At 41.3% G+C, this 14,907-nt stretch overlaps 1 protein-coding gene across 2 annotated transcripts in view; it reads right to left on the bottom strand.

The window, feature by feature from the left end:
* sh2d3a (SH2 domain containing 3A) overlaps positions 1-14,907 on the bottom strand; it is a 32,446-nt gene that overhangs the window by 3,266 nt on the left and 14,273 nt on the right. For both annotated transcript variants that reach the window (XM_075462530.1, XM_075462531.1), the window contains 12 exons: positions 12,738-12,777; positions 12,445-12,561; positions 9,982-10,125; positions 8,705-9,012; positions 7,807-7,892; positions 5,450-5,569; positions 5,202-5,359; positions 4,699-4,899; positions 3,498-3,659; positions 2,949-3,064; positions 445-616; positions 226-337 (listed from right to left, as the gene is read on the bottom strand). In XM_075462530.1, the coding sequence (XP_075318645.1) occupies positions 226-337; positions 445-616; positions 2,949-3,064; positions 3,498-3,659; positions 4,699-4,899; positions 5,202-5,359; positions 5,450-5,569; positions 7,807-7,892; positions 8,705-9,012; positions 9,982-10,125; positions 12,445-12,561; positions 12,738-12,777 (1,736 nt within the window). The remainder of the gene's footprint in view (positions 1-225; positions 338-444; positions 617-2,948; positions 3,065-3,497; positions 3,660-4,698; positions 4,900-5,201; positions 5,360-5,449; positions 5,570-7,806; positions 7,893-8,704; positions 9,013-9,981; positions 10,126-12,444; positions 12,562-12,737; positions 12,778-14,907) is intronic.

Raw genomic sequence — 14,907 nt, 5'->3', positions numbered from 1 at the left:
CACTGCCCTAGTAGAATGGAAACAAATAAATAAATAAATAAATAAAACTGTAACAACTCGAACATGAAAATAAAAAGTAAAGTTGAAAAAATATATATATATTGACATTTGTAACGCACACTAATATTGTTATTTTAGTGGCATCAGCCACAAACCGATGTTGATCAGTTATTCTTGTCATCTGCTTTATAAATGTGATGTTCCCGTCTCTGGAACGCCACTCACCGTCTCCCTCATTTAGCGACTTCATGAAAGGTTTGAGTTTCTTCTCAAATAAAACAGCGCTCTCAGTGTGATTCCTCCTCAGAGCTCGCCACGTCATCTCCAGGCGCACGATCTAAACACGTGCAAGCACAAATACACAACATGCATCAAAGAAAAACCTCCAGCAGATTTCAGCCACTTGATTTAAGCATCCGCCAATCTGCGCCATGAGTACAGCACCTGAGACATCTCCAGAGCCTTCATCACAGCTGAGAAGGAGTACAGGTTCTGAACGTGTTCTTTCAGAGCCTGAGCCAGCAAGATCACTTTGTGTAAAACAGCCGCTCTCTGGCTCACGGTGCCTGTGCAGCCCAGGATGTCTACTGCCACTCCCAATGATATAAGATGATGCCTAGAAAATTACAGACCAAGATGTGTGAGTGGACAGAAAAACTCAAACAAGTTACACTCGGACAGAGCTCATCCCAACTCCCGATTATCCACAGAGCGAAAGTTAAACCAAAGATGCAGCGTTTCAATGGGGATAGAGTGATGCAGAAAAACTGCTCCATGCATTTGTTACTTCAGGATTGGACTGCTGTAATTCTTTATTATTGGGCTGTCCCACATATTCTCTGAAAAGCCTTCAGCTGATCCAAAATGCTGCAGCCAGAGTTCTGATGAGAACTAACAGCAGAGATCATATTTCTCCAGTTTTAGCTTCTCTTCATTGGCTCCCTGTTAGATTCAGAATAGAATTTAAGATTCTTCTCCTCACATATAAAGCTCTTAATGACGAGCTCCATCATATCTTAAAGATCTCATTATAAGATATTTTCCTAACAGAGCACTTCGTTCCCAAACTGCAGGTTTACTTGAGGTTCCCAGAGTTTCTAAAAGTAGAATGGGAGGCAGAGCCTTCAGTTATCAGGCCCCTCTCTGTGGAACCAGCTGCCAGTTTGGGAGGCAGAGCCTTCAGTTATCAGGCCCCTCTCTGTGGAAACCAGCTGCCAGTTTGGGAGGCAGAACCTTCAGTTATCAGGCCCCTCTCTGTGGAACCAGCTGCCAGTTTGGGAGGCAGAGCCTTCAGTTATCAGGCCCCTCTCTGTGGAACCAGCTGCCAGTTTGGGAGGCAGAGCCTTCAGTTATCAGGCCCCTCTCTGTGGAACCAGCTGCCAGTTTGGGAGGCAGAGCCTTCAGTTATCAGGCCCCTCTCTGTGGAACCAGCTGCCAGTTTGGGAGGCAGAGCCTTCAGTTATCAGGCCCCTCTCTGTGGAACCAGCTGCCAGTTTGGGAGGCAGAGCCTTCAGTTATCAGGCCCCTCTCTGTGGAACCAGCTGCCAGTTTGGGAGGCAGAGCCTTCAGTTATCAGGCCCCTCTCTGTGGGACCAGCTGCCAGTTTGGGAGGCAGAGCCTTCAGTTATCAGGCCCCTCTCTGTGGAACCAGCTGCCAGTTTAGGAGGCAGAGCCTTCAGTTATCAGGCCCCTCTCTGTGGAACCAGCTGCCAGTTTGGGAGGCAGAGCCTTCAGTTATCAGGCCCCTCTCTGTGGGACCAGCTGCCAGTTTGGGAGGCAGAGCCTTCAGTTATCAGGCCCCTCTCTGTGGAACCAGCTGCCAGTTTAGGAGGCAGAGCCTTCAGTTATCAGGCCCCTCTCTGTGGAACCAGCTGCCAGTTTGGGAGGCAGAGCCTTCAGTTATCAGGCCCCTCTCTGTGGAAACCAGCTGCCAGTTTGGGAGGCAGAACCTTCAGTTATCAGGCCCCTCTCTGTGGAACCAGCTGCCAGTTTGGGAGGCAGAGCCTTCAGTTATCAGGCCCCTCTCTGTGGAACCAGCTGCCAGTTTGGGAGGCAGAGCCTTCAGTTATCAGGCCCCTCTCTGTGGGACCAGCTGCCAGTTTGGGAGGCAGAGCCTTCAGTTATCAGGCCCCTCTCTGTGGAACCAGCTGCCAGTTTAGGAGGCAGAGCCTTCAGTTATCAGGCCCCTCTCTGTGGAACCAGCTGCCAGTTTGGGAGGCAGAGCCTTCAGTTATCAGGCCCCTCTCTGTGGAATAAGCTCCCAGTAAATGTCCGGGAAGCAGACACCCTTTCCACTTTTCAGACCAGGCTTAAAACTTTCCTTTCTGATAAAGCTTATAGTTAGGGATGGCTCAGGTGACCCTGAAACATCCCATAGTTAAGCTGCTATAGGCCCAGCCTGCTGGGGGAGCTCATCTGTCACACCTTTCCTCACTTTGCTCTCTTTTTCCCCCGTTTAATTTCTCAAATGATATTATGTACATGTGACATTATTGTGGTCATTAACTCGTGTTTCCCTGTTTCAACAGGTATCCTTTGAATGGTGTTACAGTGTTTGTTGTCCCCTCTTTTCTGTCTTCTCAAACCCCAGCTGGGGGAGGCGGATGGCCACCCTTCCTGGTTCTGGTTCTGCCAGAGGTTTCTTCCTGTTAAAAGGGAGTCGTTCCTCTCCAGTCGCCACAGGCACGCTAAGGACGGGAGATTGGACTGAAGACAAGTTTCAGTGCAATCTGTTGGTTTCCTTAGCTAGGAAACTGTTTTTGAATTGGATTCCAATTGGCTTGAATTGGACTTTATTATTTAAGTGCCTTGAGATGATATTTGTTGTAATTGGCGCTATATAAATAAAACTGAATTGAAAATTGAATATATACCACCAGCGAAAAGTTCCACGGTATTTCTTGCAACATTTTAGAGCTTGTTTGTCTTATTGAGTCAGTGGCAGGTACCTCTCTAGCAAATCCTGTCGTAACTGGTGTCCATGTGGCAAAGTGATGAGCTCCAGCCCTGAATCTACTCCCATAATCCTCTTCTGCTCATCAGTAACCCCGACGATACGCGCTACCTGCAATACAACGGTGACAAATAAAAACGTTAATCAGGTTTTACATCCGTCATTCAAACTTCTTTCCGTTTCCAAAGATGTTTGGTTGAACAAGCAAAGCTCACGTTAATCAGAGAATAAATGTGATGGGAGTTTCCTCACTTTAACTTGCTTTTGTGAAAAAAAAAAAAAAAAAAATAAATAAAAGGCTGTTGGTAAATCTCTTTTTGTATGAATATCTAATTGAAGGAAACTCCAAATAGTTAATTAAAAATTAAACTAAAATGTACTAAAAGGACTTTTTCCTATGTCTTTATTATATCAAGAATAAAGATTTTGAGTTTATCGTGTAGGAATGCCATGGAAGCAGATCTTCTCGTTTCCTTGAATGTTTACTTCAGCCATTGTTTCCATCAGCCATCGAATGCAACATTAGAGTAAGCTTCATGACTACCTGGCAGTCAACACTGAGCATGTGCAGCACAGTGGTGTTGGTGTCCGAGCGATTGAAGAGCTCTTTGAGCGCGAGCAGGACGCTGGGCTCCAGAGGTCGGTTGTTCTCCGGCAAGATTAGTGACTTAAACTGGTCCAGCTGGAAGCACGATGCCGTCTCAAACTGTGATGGAGGCAAAAGCATGTTAGTGTGCAAAAAAATTAAGTTGTCCACCAAAGAAACGAAATATTCAAAATAGGGCTGGGCAACGATTAAAATGTTTAATCTAATTAATCACATGATTTCCCTGATTAATCACGATTAATCGCATTTGTACGATTAATCCAAAAATGAATTCAAAAGTAGCGTATAGCCTTTAGCATTTAGCTTTATTTTAAATGTGCTGCCATATGAATGAAAGTGCCATAACATTTGTTGTGCAAACACACTTTTAACATCAGCATCTTTCTGTAGTTTTTATGTAGAAGCCTCGCTCCACTGTCTGTTTCCTTGAATGACTTGCTGCTATCAGTTGTGTGTTTTGCCTTTAAGTGATATTTTAGACTGGAACTACTACGCTGAGAAGACAATTCAACTTGGCAGTGTTTACAGATGACTTTGGTTCTGTCGACTCCGCCGTCTGGAAGAACTTTAAAATGAAAATGACCGAGTAAAAGTTCCGTACCCTTCTCCATGTTTGGTGGATCCGCCGATTACTTTCTTTTCCGGTTCCACAGCAGACAGCAGCAGACTTTTACAAAATAAAAGCCTGTGAGCAACAGACTTTTACAATAATAAAACCTGCGTTAATGCGTAATAAAATAGTTATCGGCGTTAAATAATTAACAAGTTAACGCGATAATAACGAGTTAACTCGCCCAGCCCTAATTCAAACAAATAGTCTCACTTGAGAAGATGGGGCACGTGACATTTGGAAATTATGGTAAATAATACCATCTTGTTTCTTTATTATTAAAACCGTTATAGATGCATTTTCTGTTCAACCATCTCATGTCATTGTGAATTCAGGTCTTGAAGTGCTTTATCCTGCAGCAGTATGCAACTTTGTCTAATTCAATGTAATCCCAACTATTTTAAAAGTTTGCTTTCAATATATCACAAGGCTGTGATCAAACTACTACCCTGCATGGCCCATGGCTTTATCCACTCATAACAGAAACAAATGATACAACAAACTGAGGTAAATGTTATTCATACGAACATGTGGCCGTTCAAAATGCCAGTCCTCCCCTTCCTCCGCTGCCTTCCTCTGGGGCTCTTTGTCAAACAGCAGCTGGGATGATGCTTCGCTCGTCTGGGCCTCCAGTAACCCAAAGGAAGTCTCCGTGAGGCGTGCACGGCTCTGCCACTTCTCCTCCGCACGCAATCGCTCCACGTGGCCCTTCAGCCTCGACTGTGGCACCTGGACACAAACACCACAGGATTTAAACTGTTTTCAGGTAGTCTGGAGAGCCTCCGCATGTCTGGAACAAACTCCCAGAAAGCCTCAGATCAGCTGAAACACTCAGTGTGTTTAAGTCCAGGCTGAAGACACACCTATTTTCAGCTGCGTTTGAATAAAGCTCAAAACTTTTTTAATGTATCTGTAAAGCACTTTGAATCTTGCCTTGTTGTTGAATTGTGCTGTACAAATAAACCTGCCTTGTCTTGCCTTTACATATAATTTAAGAATGGTGACAGATGGAGCAAAGAGGACATTCTTACCCGTATAACCAGCTCATCGTAGAAATAAGAAGGGTCTTCATCCCGGTCTTTGGGTGGGGGAGGTACGATGTTGGTGAAGACGGCAGAGACCCTGAGAGGTTTAGGAGGAGCTCTGGGGTGCAGCTGCCCATCTGAACCTCTCAAAGTTACACCACCACCTGCAGGCACACAGGACATAGTTCAGATGGATAACTTTTTTTTCTCCCGGTCAAAGAAAAACTAGGAATGAGCTCACATTTGCAATTTACCTGGATGGGAGGGACGAGTGTGGTGTGGTCGTGGGCTCAGCAGGGGTTCGCTGCCTGTGCGAAACACCGGGGAGATGGGGGCGGGGCCAGCGTCCTCCGACTGAGTGTTCTGGGGAACACCTGAATGAAAAACAGGAACAGAAAGGGCACTCATCATATTACGCTCAAGCTGGTGAAACCTACGCTGATATTGTTATTAGCAACACTGTTTTTTTTAAAACATTGTTTTAAAGAATATTATGATTTATTGGCCGACTGGCTTTTTAATCCATCGTCGTCTCCGTCTCTAAATGACCTTAAATCCAGTTTAGCAGTTCTGTGCTGCACCTTTTTTGTTAAATGAATACCAATTTAACTAACAGCATCTAATCTAGCCGCCTGACTCCATTGCCTTTAAGTGCAACACTTACAGTATGAATCTAATTCCCTCATTTAGATAAATCCGCAGAATCCTTCCATCCTCAGAAACCTAAATCACACACTTCTTTTGAGGAAATACTCCTGTAAGAGTGCTCAAGCCCAATCCCAATTAAACCCTCGGCCCTAACCATCCATGTTTAAAGGATAAAGTGGCGCTTTTCAGTGAGGTGAGGCTGCGTTTCAGTTTGATGCTCCTAACATCTGGAACAGTCTTCCAGAAGATGTGAGACAGGCCTCAGCTCTGACAATGTTTAAATCCAGGCTGAAAACACTTCTGTTTAGCTGTAAGTATTTTATTGAAAGTATTTTATCTGCACTCTTCACTTTTAAATGAATGAATTAATGATTATTTTTAATGGGTTTTTTAATTCTTATTTTTAATTCTTATTATTATTTTTTAATGATTTTATTGCCTTCTTGTGTAGCTGTGAAGCACTTTGAATTGCCTTGTGTATGAATTGTGCTCTATAAATAAAATTGCCATGCCTTCATGTTACTGGATAAAGAAAAAGTGGCCATCAGGCCTTCAGACCTGGGCTATGGAAGCCATCAAACCCAAAACAGGGGCTTATCTCTTAGAGCCCGGTGGTAGGGCCAAGGAGAGGAAGTGGGATTAGGTCTTATTTCCTTAACATTTCATCTCCTTTATTCACTCTCTTAAGCATCGTATTTCTGATGAAGTTCTAATATCCATAAAACGTTTTAAAAGCAGAGCATCCTAAAGTTGCCTCTGCTTTTAACTTTCAGAGCTGTTAATGTGATATCGAGCATCGCAGGTCGATCAGGACCAGGTTCAGTTCAGCAAAACAAATATTTGTTTGTCCCCAACAACCTGCACTTAAATTAACCATATGGCTGTGGTGGTTAATGTCCCTGAAAGCACCAAGACTACAAAACAGAAATACAAAGTGGACAGCGGGCACTTCTCAGTTTCTAAAATGCAAAGTTCTTCAAGCACAGCTCCCTAAGGAGCCACAGAAAGCTTTAAAACAGCTTCACAAATGTATTTTGTCTCCCCAAAGGCCTGTAAATGATGGGTAAAAGTGCTCTTTCACAACCTAAAAACAAGTTTGCAGCTCATTCCAACTTAATGTGGTAAATACTGTGTGGTGGTTTTGTCTTAGTTCTCTTAATCTGCATTTTGTGCACAATTTTCATTAGTAAAGAGCTCAGTGGTTTCTTTCATAAAGCCAAACAAATGTGAATGATAATAATAATAATAACTATTGATTTAATCATTTTTTGCATAATTTTGTGCTTAACATCAGACCTGGCACACTAGAAATGGCAAAAATTTGTATATAAGGTGCTCTGTTCGGCAAAAGAGCTGGACATTAGAAATTAGTGCACTGAAAAAAGTGACTTTTTGGTGAAGTAAACTCTAAGAGTAACTGTCATAATTTCTACCTTGTATTTTTAAGATTCAGTAAGAACTCGAGCTTCTGATGTAAAATGAAACATTTTATTAACGTAATACATGAATTATGGGGGAAGAGTAAGTTTTACTTAGGTTTCCTCATACAATTTAAATGTTTAATAGTTGTATGTACATAAACCTAGAAATACTACATAAACTTTACTCTGAAAGTGTATCGTTAAAATCTACTAAGTTACTTCATAACAGCAAATACTACAGATATATAACATTTACTTAAAATTGAGTAAAATTATGAAAAACAAGTAGACTTTACTTAATTAAAACTTAGATGTAATTAAGTAAATGTTAATATCTTCAAAACTGTTGTGTTTTATGGTAAGTAAAATGTACTTGATACTGGCAAGTGTTGATATTGGAGCATTAAATATTACTTAAATCATTTGACTGCAAATACTTACAGAGGGTTTTTTAAGTAAATCTTATGAGTTGTTTTTTTCAGTGTAGTGAGAGGCACATGCATATATATATATATATATATAGGACACGTGTTAATATGTACCAGTTTGCAGGTTGCTGTCAGACTGTGCAGACTGAAGTGAAGGTCTCCGTCCAACATTCTGCAGGTTAGCAGGTTGGCTGCCACTCCTGCCACACATGGAACAAAGTTTGGTTGCATGTTTGTACCCGTTTGATTTAGATGCAGCATGTGTCAGCGCTGCACATTATATATGTACAACACCAGTTCCAAAAGAGTTGAGACATTCTGTTAAATGTAAATGATAATAAAACGCTACGATTTGCCAATCTCATAAACCAATATTTCATCCACAATAGAACATCGAAAACACAAAGAATGCTAAAGTGAGACATTTTTCTATTCTATGAAAAATATTAGATAAGTAGGAAAAAAAAAAAGTAGGAACGGTATGCGGTACTAAAAAGAAACTAGCAGGATGTTAGTACCATGCCAGTCATGGTACTAACTGGCAGAGGATCAGCAATCTTAAAAAAAAAAAAAAAAAAAAAAACCCTGCATCTACAAATTATGGAAGGGTTAAAGGACGAATGCTCTTCATGTCTAAAACTGTGTAAAACTTTGAATATTCAATCATCTCCAGTACATAACATCAGCATCTTTTAACAGAAAGATGCTGATGTTAAAAGTGTGTTTGCACAACAAATGTTATGGCACTTTCATTCATAAGGCAGCACATTTAAAATAAAACTAAATTCACTATATTTGAATTCATTTTTGGATTCTGCGTACAAATGCAATTAATCGGTGAAATCATGCGATTAATTAGATTAAAAATTTTAATCGTTGCCCAGCCTTAAATAAAATATATGCGTTTATGAGATTTGCTCATCATCACATTCTGTTTTTGTTTACACTTTACATTTTTCACTTTTTTCGTACTGGGGTTGTAAAATACGCACAAAACCACAGTTGCTCCAACCTTAGCAGTGGATTGATGACCTGCAGTGTGTTGCTGTGTGTCGAGCTGAAGCTGAATCTTTTGCTGTGATCAGTCTGTTTTTCTCTCCCTGCACCTGTACCGCCGCTGCTGCTGCTGGTGCTGCTGCTTTTGAGCTCTTCGTGTCGCTCGCCGATGACACGCAGAGGAAGGGTCCTTGTGATTGGGTGGAAGATAATAGCACCTGAAGCCTGGGATATGGGTCGGCGTCCGCCCACATAGAATCGGATCAGAGCGGGAACATTGTCAAAGCGATCCTCCTCAAACTGGAACAGCTCCCGAGAGTAGCCCTGTCGCGCAGATGGAGGCAAACACAATATATCAAGCAGAGCCTTTAGAGCAGAAAAAGGAGGCCAAACTGTTGGCTATTGTAGCTGCAGTTCAGCAAAGATCAGTGTGTATGCATAGCAGTCATCACACCTCACGATGGTCACGGCAGAATAAAATTTTTTTTATTAATGTTAATTAATTACCAAATGTTTCAGCACAGAGCCATGATGAAAAAAAGAACCTGCCTTTAGCTCAAATTGACATTATTAATGAAGTTTTGAGGGTGTTATTATGACAAATATTGCAGTTATACTGCAACTTATATCTCACTTATCATTTAGTTTGAAAAATGCCAGATAGTAGCTTTCACCAATTCGATGATGTCATGATGACATCTTCTTATGACTCGTTTGGCACAACTATGAATAAAAAACCCACACAGATTAAATCAACATCACTATAAAAACAGAAAAAAAAACTCTGTAGTTGCTCATTAATCAACAAAGAAAAACTAAATGCAAACATCACACTGGAAAAAAATCCCCCTCCAAAAATAAGTTAAGAAAACAACAAATAAAAGACGTTTTTGCTTGAAATAAGCAAAAAAAATCTGCCAATGGAACTAGTGAAAATCGGCTTGTCCAGATTTCTTGAAATAAAATGTGATATTTAGGACTTTTGAGATAAAAGTGATCTTGAAATTAGCTTAAAAACCTCTTCAAATGTAAAAAAAAAAAAAAAGCTTGTTTCATATGAAATCCGACTCAAAACAATTTGTTTTCAAGACTTTTTCATTTAACAAGATATTCCAGATGTATTGACCTCAAACAAGTCCCTATATCTGGCTGAAATGGTACTTGTTAGGCAGTTGTGTCTTATATTAAGTGTAATGAGATATTTGGAGTAGAAATGAGACAAATATACTTGGTAAGACTTTGATTTTTTCCAGTGCAGTTTACTTTGCGAGGGCACACATGATGTGAACGCACCTTTTTGGGCCGAAGGATCACTCGTATGATCTTAAAGTGCAGCGGGCCGTTGTTCCAGAAGCAACTTAAAACATAGTCGCCGGGGGCCGAGCTCGAGTCACGGACGAGGAAGTCACCGTCCCTCTCAAAGAGAGACTCTGCAGCCTGGAGACAAGTCAGCAGGTTAACTTGGTCAGCTTCACACTCTGACATCAAACTCTATACAGATCAAGTGTGAGTGCGGATAAATAGAAAATGTTGGCACACTAAGTTGATACCAGTCCCTTGCGGTGTAGGCAAAACAAATTCAGTCTAATGCAGATAATCCAATAAAATATAGTTTTGTTGGGATGTTGAGTAAGCTGCATCACTATCTGTTTTCAGTTAATGTTTATCGCATTACACGAGGTGCTAAAATAAAAGTGTTGGATCAAATGTTTGTCATAAATCATGATCATCTTCATCTTTAGCAACAAACCAAAGTATGCCGACATAAGCCCTGCGGTGTTTGGACTCATCTATGACTCCCATTTCCGGATGTCAAGGTTACCCAAAGTGTTGAAAATCATCTCAAATAACTGCATTCAAGCAACAACGTTATAGTTACGACAGGCCTAGAAATGAATCAGATTTCTAGGCCTGTCGTAGAAATCTGATTCATTCAAATCTGAAGGGGAAGATTCAGAGAATATAAAGCCAGCAGAGCTCTTAGATCCAAGGACTCAGGTCAGCTGGTCCAGTCCAGAGTCCAGACTAAACATGGAGAAGCAGCATTTAGCTGTTATAGTGCAAACAAGTGGAACAAACTGCCAGTGGAGATTAAACTTTCACCAAATGGAGACATTTTTAAATCCAGGTTAAAGACATTTCTGTTCTCATGTGTCTATGCATGAAATCTGCACGATATCTTTGAACTTATCTGGACTGTTGCTTGTTTTTAAATTCATTTAAATTATTTTATTTGTTTCTCTTTATATTCTTTTATGTATTTTAATGCTTCTAACACTCCCTGCTGCAATGCTTTTATTTTATGTGAAGCACTTTGAATTGTTTTAGACATGAAATGTGCTACAAATAAATTTGATTTGATTTTTTTTTTTTTTTGAGTCTTTTGGGTTGTTTTTTTTAAGAAAACAACCCTTTGATTCATATTATAATGGCTTATGTGTCAGTAAACTCGGTGAACCTTGGCTAATAGGATTTATTTTTTACATTTCACAGTAGCTTTCAGCTTTCTATAGCTCAGCATATGTACCAGATAACCAGGGGAAACAAAGAAGCAGGTTACATCATCAAAGGTTACAAAAGTCTGCCAACCAGCACTGAAACCCAGTCATTAACACATTATAGTTTAATCCATTCAAAAACAACGACTGAGTCAGTAATTCATTCTAAGATGATTTGTGGAATGCTTTTAAATAGTAAGTGTGACCTTTTTTTTTTTCTTGGTACGTCTAAAACCCTAATTTGGACTTGTCGTATGTTAACTAAACTATTTAAGGGAAAACACTGCGGTGTGCAGCAAATGGACAACACGGCAGATTATTGTTTTTTTCAGAAAGAAAACAAAAAACAGGTTAATATCTCTTTTTTTTTTGCTTTTTAATCGACTGTGTTACTTCTGAGCATAACCAGATCACAGTCTATATGCTAACTTGAGCTACTGGCAATTTCCTTCACTGTGTAGAGACGAGTCTCTTCATAAGATAACAGCCAAGCACGTTTCCCAAAGAATCGTCTAGTTTATTCTGCGGATTTGTGTGCGCACTAAAAAGATTTCATTAAAAGGATAGTTCGCCTCTTTTGACATGAAGCTGTATGATATCCCATATCAGCAACATCATTTATGAACATCTTCTTACCCCCTGCTGCGTCCTGTGAGCAGAGTTCCAGCCTCGTTTTGGTGTTGATGAAGGTAGTCCGGCTAGTTTGCTGGGGTCCCGAAAATAAAGCGTTTTGCTTCTCAAAACAATATGCATTCAAAAGAGTAATACATTTGCATCACAAAATCGTTCTCCAGGAAAAAGTCAGACCTCACAATCGCTTGGCGCCGTTTTGCCTCCCTTCATATCAATGCGTTCAGCAACCTAGCGATAGCCGCACCTGTTACGGTGTTTGCTGCTCAGTCTGCACTTCGGGTCTACACAGCAGGCAGTGATACGAAGGGAGAGAAAATAGGGCCAAGCGATTGTGAGGTCTGACTTTTCCTGGAGAACCATTTTGTGATGCAAATGTATTACTCTTTTGAACACATATTGTTTTGAGAAGCAAAACGCTTTATTTTTTAAACCCCAGCAAACTAGCCGGACGACCTTCGTCAACACCAAAACGAGGCTGGAACTCTGCTCACAGGACGCAACAGGGGGTAAGAAGATGTTCATAAATGATGTTGCTGATATGGGATGTCATACAGCTTCATGTCAAAAGAGGCGAACTATCCCTTTAAGTGCAAATAAAGTATGAATAGTGCGGTCTAATGAGCACCTCCCGGCTCAGCGGTCCGTGGTACCACGCATGGCTCCTCAGGTCCTCAGTGCTCAGCTTCAGCTCTTCTTCCAGCTCCTTCTTCAGTGAGTCCATCTCTCTCCGACCACCAAACAACTACAACACACACAGCTGCAGCTCAGCAAACACCACGGTTACTCTGCCTGAACGTTTTCTCTGCCCACATTTTGTATGAGGAAGGCTTTCAAGGGCAACATGGAGGGAAAAACAAGAGCAAGCAGTGGAAATCAAGTGAGGAAAGCAAGTGAGTTAACGCTCGGTTGACCTCTTACCTTGAGCTGGCTGAGGTAAGCGCTGACACTCCTCCTCTTGCTGAAAAATGAGAGCAAAGAGGTGATTTGTGGCTACGACACAAAACAGCAGAGAGCCGCAGATTGCGGTGCCAAGTTTTTCCCTTCAACACAAAGCAGCACAAGGCCAAGGTCTGGGTCTGTCATTAACACCAGAGAAACTAACTGCCTTTCAATAGCCTGCCTCATTTTCCTCCTTCCTTCCTCCCTGAGTTTCCACTTTCCTGTCTCTGAAAACACAAAAGAGCTCACAGAGGCCTAAAGAGACAACTCACAGTGGTCATATGAACCATCTATACGAAACATACACATGTACCCGTCTCCTTCTGGAACACGAATAGAATAAATGTAAGAAATCACATGTATGTGATGGGTTGTGCTCAAAGCAGCCATGAGAAAATGACTTAGTTATCCTGATTTGATCCTGGACATCACTATTAACATTATTAAAATAAAATTAACATACTGGGTTTTTGTTCCCATACTGCCATTTAAGTCACCAATCTAGTAGATATTGGCATCTTAACACAAATTCAAAGCCAATGCAACAAATCCTGCACCACAGAACACAGTGATTTGCAGATCTCATACATTTGCTTCACAAAAGAAAACATATCAAGTGTTGAAAGTGAGACGTTTTACTATTTCAAGAAAACTATGCGTAAATCTTTGAGTTGACAGCACTAACATATCTCAAAAAAAGTTGGGACTGGGCCATGTTAAGCATTGTGTAGCATTTCATGTGTACAGTAGTTTAACGGAGGTGAACAAAGGTAATATGTATGTATCAGTGGTGTAAACAAGCTGTTCTCCAGGAAAAAGTCAGACCTCACAATCCCTTGACCCTATTTTCTCTCCCTTCGTATCACTGCCTGCTGTGTAAACCGTGCAGACCGAAGTGCAGACCGAGCAGTCCCCTGCTTCCGAGCAGCAAACACCGTAACAGGCGCGGCTGTCGGCAGGCGGCAGCAGGCAGTGATACGAAGGGAGAGAAAATAGGGCCAAGGGATTGTGAGGTCTGACTTTTTCCTGGAGAACCATTTTGTGATGCAAATGTATTACTCTGTTGAACGCATATTGTTTTGAGAAGCAAAAGGCTTTATTTTCGGGACCCTAGCAAACTAGCCGGACTACCTTCATCAACACCAAAACGAGGCTGGAACTCTGCTCACAGGACGCAGCAGGGGGTAAGAAGATGTTCAGAAATGATGTTGCTGATATGGGATGTCATACAGCTTCATTTCAAAAGAGGCGAACTGTCCCTTTAAGAACAGCCCGTAATCGTCTGCTGAGGATTACGGGATTATGGACTTTTGGGGGAGCAACGCCGTCTCATTCTTGTCTAATATAGGATTCTAGCTGCCCATCAGTCCTCGGCCTTCTTCTTCTTCTTTCTTTTAGTTTTTTTAACACTGCAGTCAGGCCAGTCGAGCACCTCGACTCTTCTCAAATGGAGCCATGCCGTTGCAATGGATGCGGTTAAGCATTGTCTTGGTGAAATATCCAAGGCCTTCTCTGAAAAACGTGACGGGAGCATATGCTGAGGTGTAAATTACTACTTACAAAGTCTCTAATGCATCCCCATACCATCGATGATACAGGCTTTTGAATTAAAGGGATAATCCGGAGTAAAATGCACTTTAGATCAATTTACGGGATGTTGGGAGTACATACGTTGAGTTGACATCAAAATCATGTCATTCGGATGTGTTTTGAGAATTTCGATTTGACCGTTTTTAGCCAAAAGTCGTTAGCCTGGAAGTGACGGGGGCATATCATGTCACCGCTACATTTTGTATATTATATTTGCATATTGGATATTCAACAGATATTCACAATAAGGAAATAAGGTGTCTTTTTTTTCAAACCAATATCAAACCAACTTCACCACGGTCTGTAGCGGCAGCTGCAGCAGACGCATTTCCGGAAAGATACTGGCTTGATTAAATTCATTCTGGACTCTCTATCCGACCACATGAAGACCTCGGGACACTTCGGTTTGGCTTTAGGGACCCTCTACTCACTACCACGTAAGTGTTATGTTGGTTGGAGCTGTAGAAGAGGTATAAAAATAGCGTTTTGTAGCGTTGACATGATTTGCCCCATTCACTTCCAGGCTAACGACTTTTGGCTAAAAACGGTCAAATCGAAA

The sequence above is a fragment of the Odontesthes bonariensis genome, chromosome 4 (genome assembly GCF_027942865.1).
Source record: "Odontesthes bonariensis isolate fOdoBon6 chromosome 4, fOdoBon6.hap1, whole genome shotgun sequence".
NCBI lineage: Eukaryota > Metazoa > Chordata > Actinopteri > Atheriniformes > Atherinopsidae > Odontesthes > Odontesthes bonariensis.
Note: the sequence above shows the minus strand (reverse complement) of the source record. Positions and strands in the feature narration are given on the sequence as shown.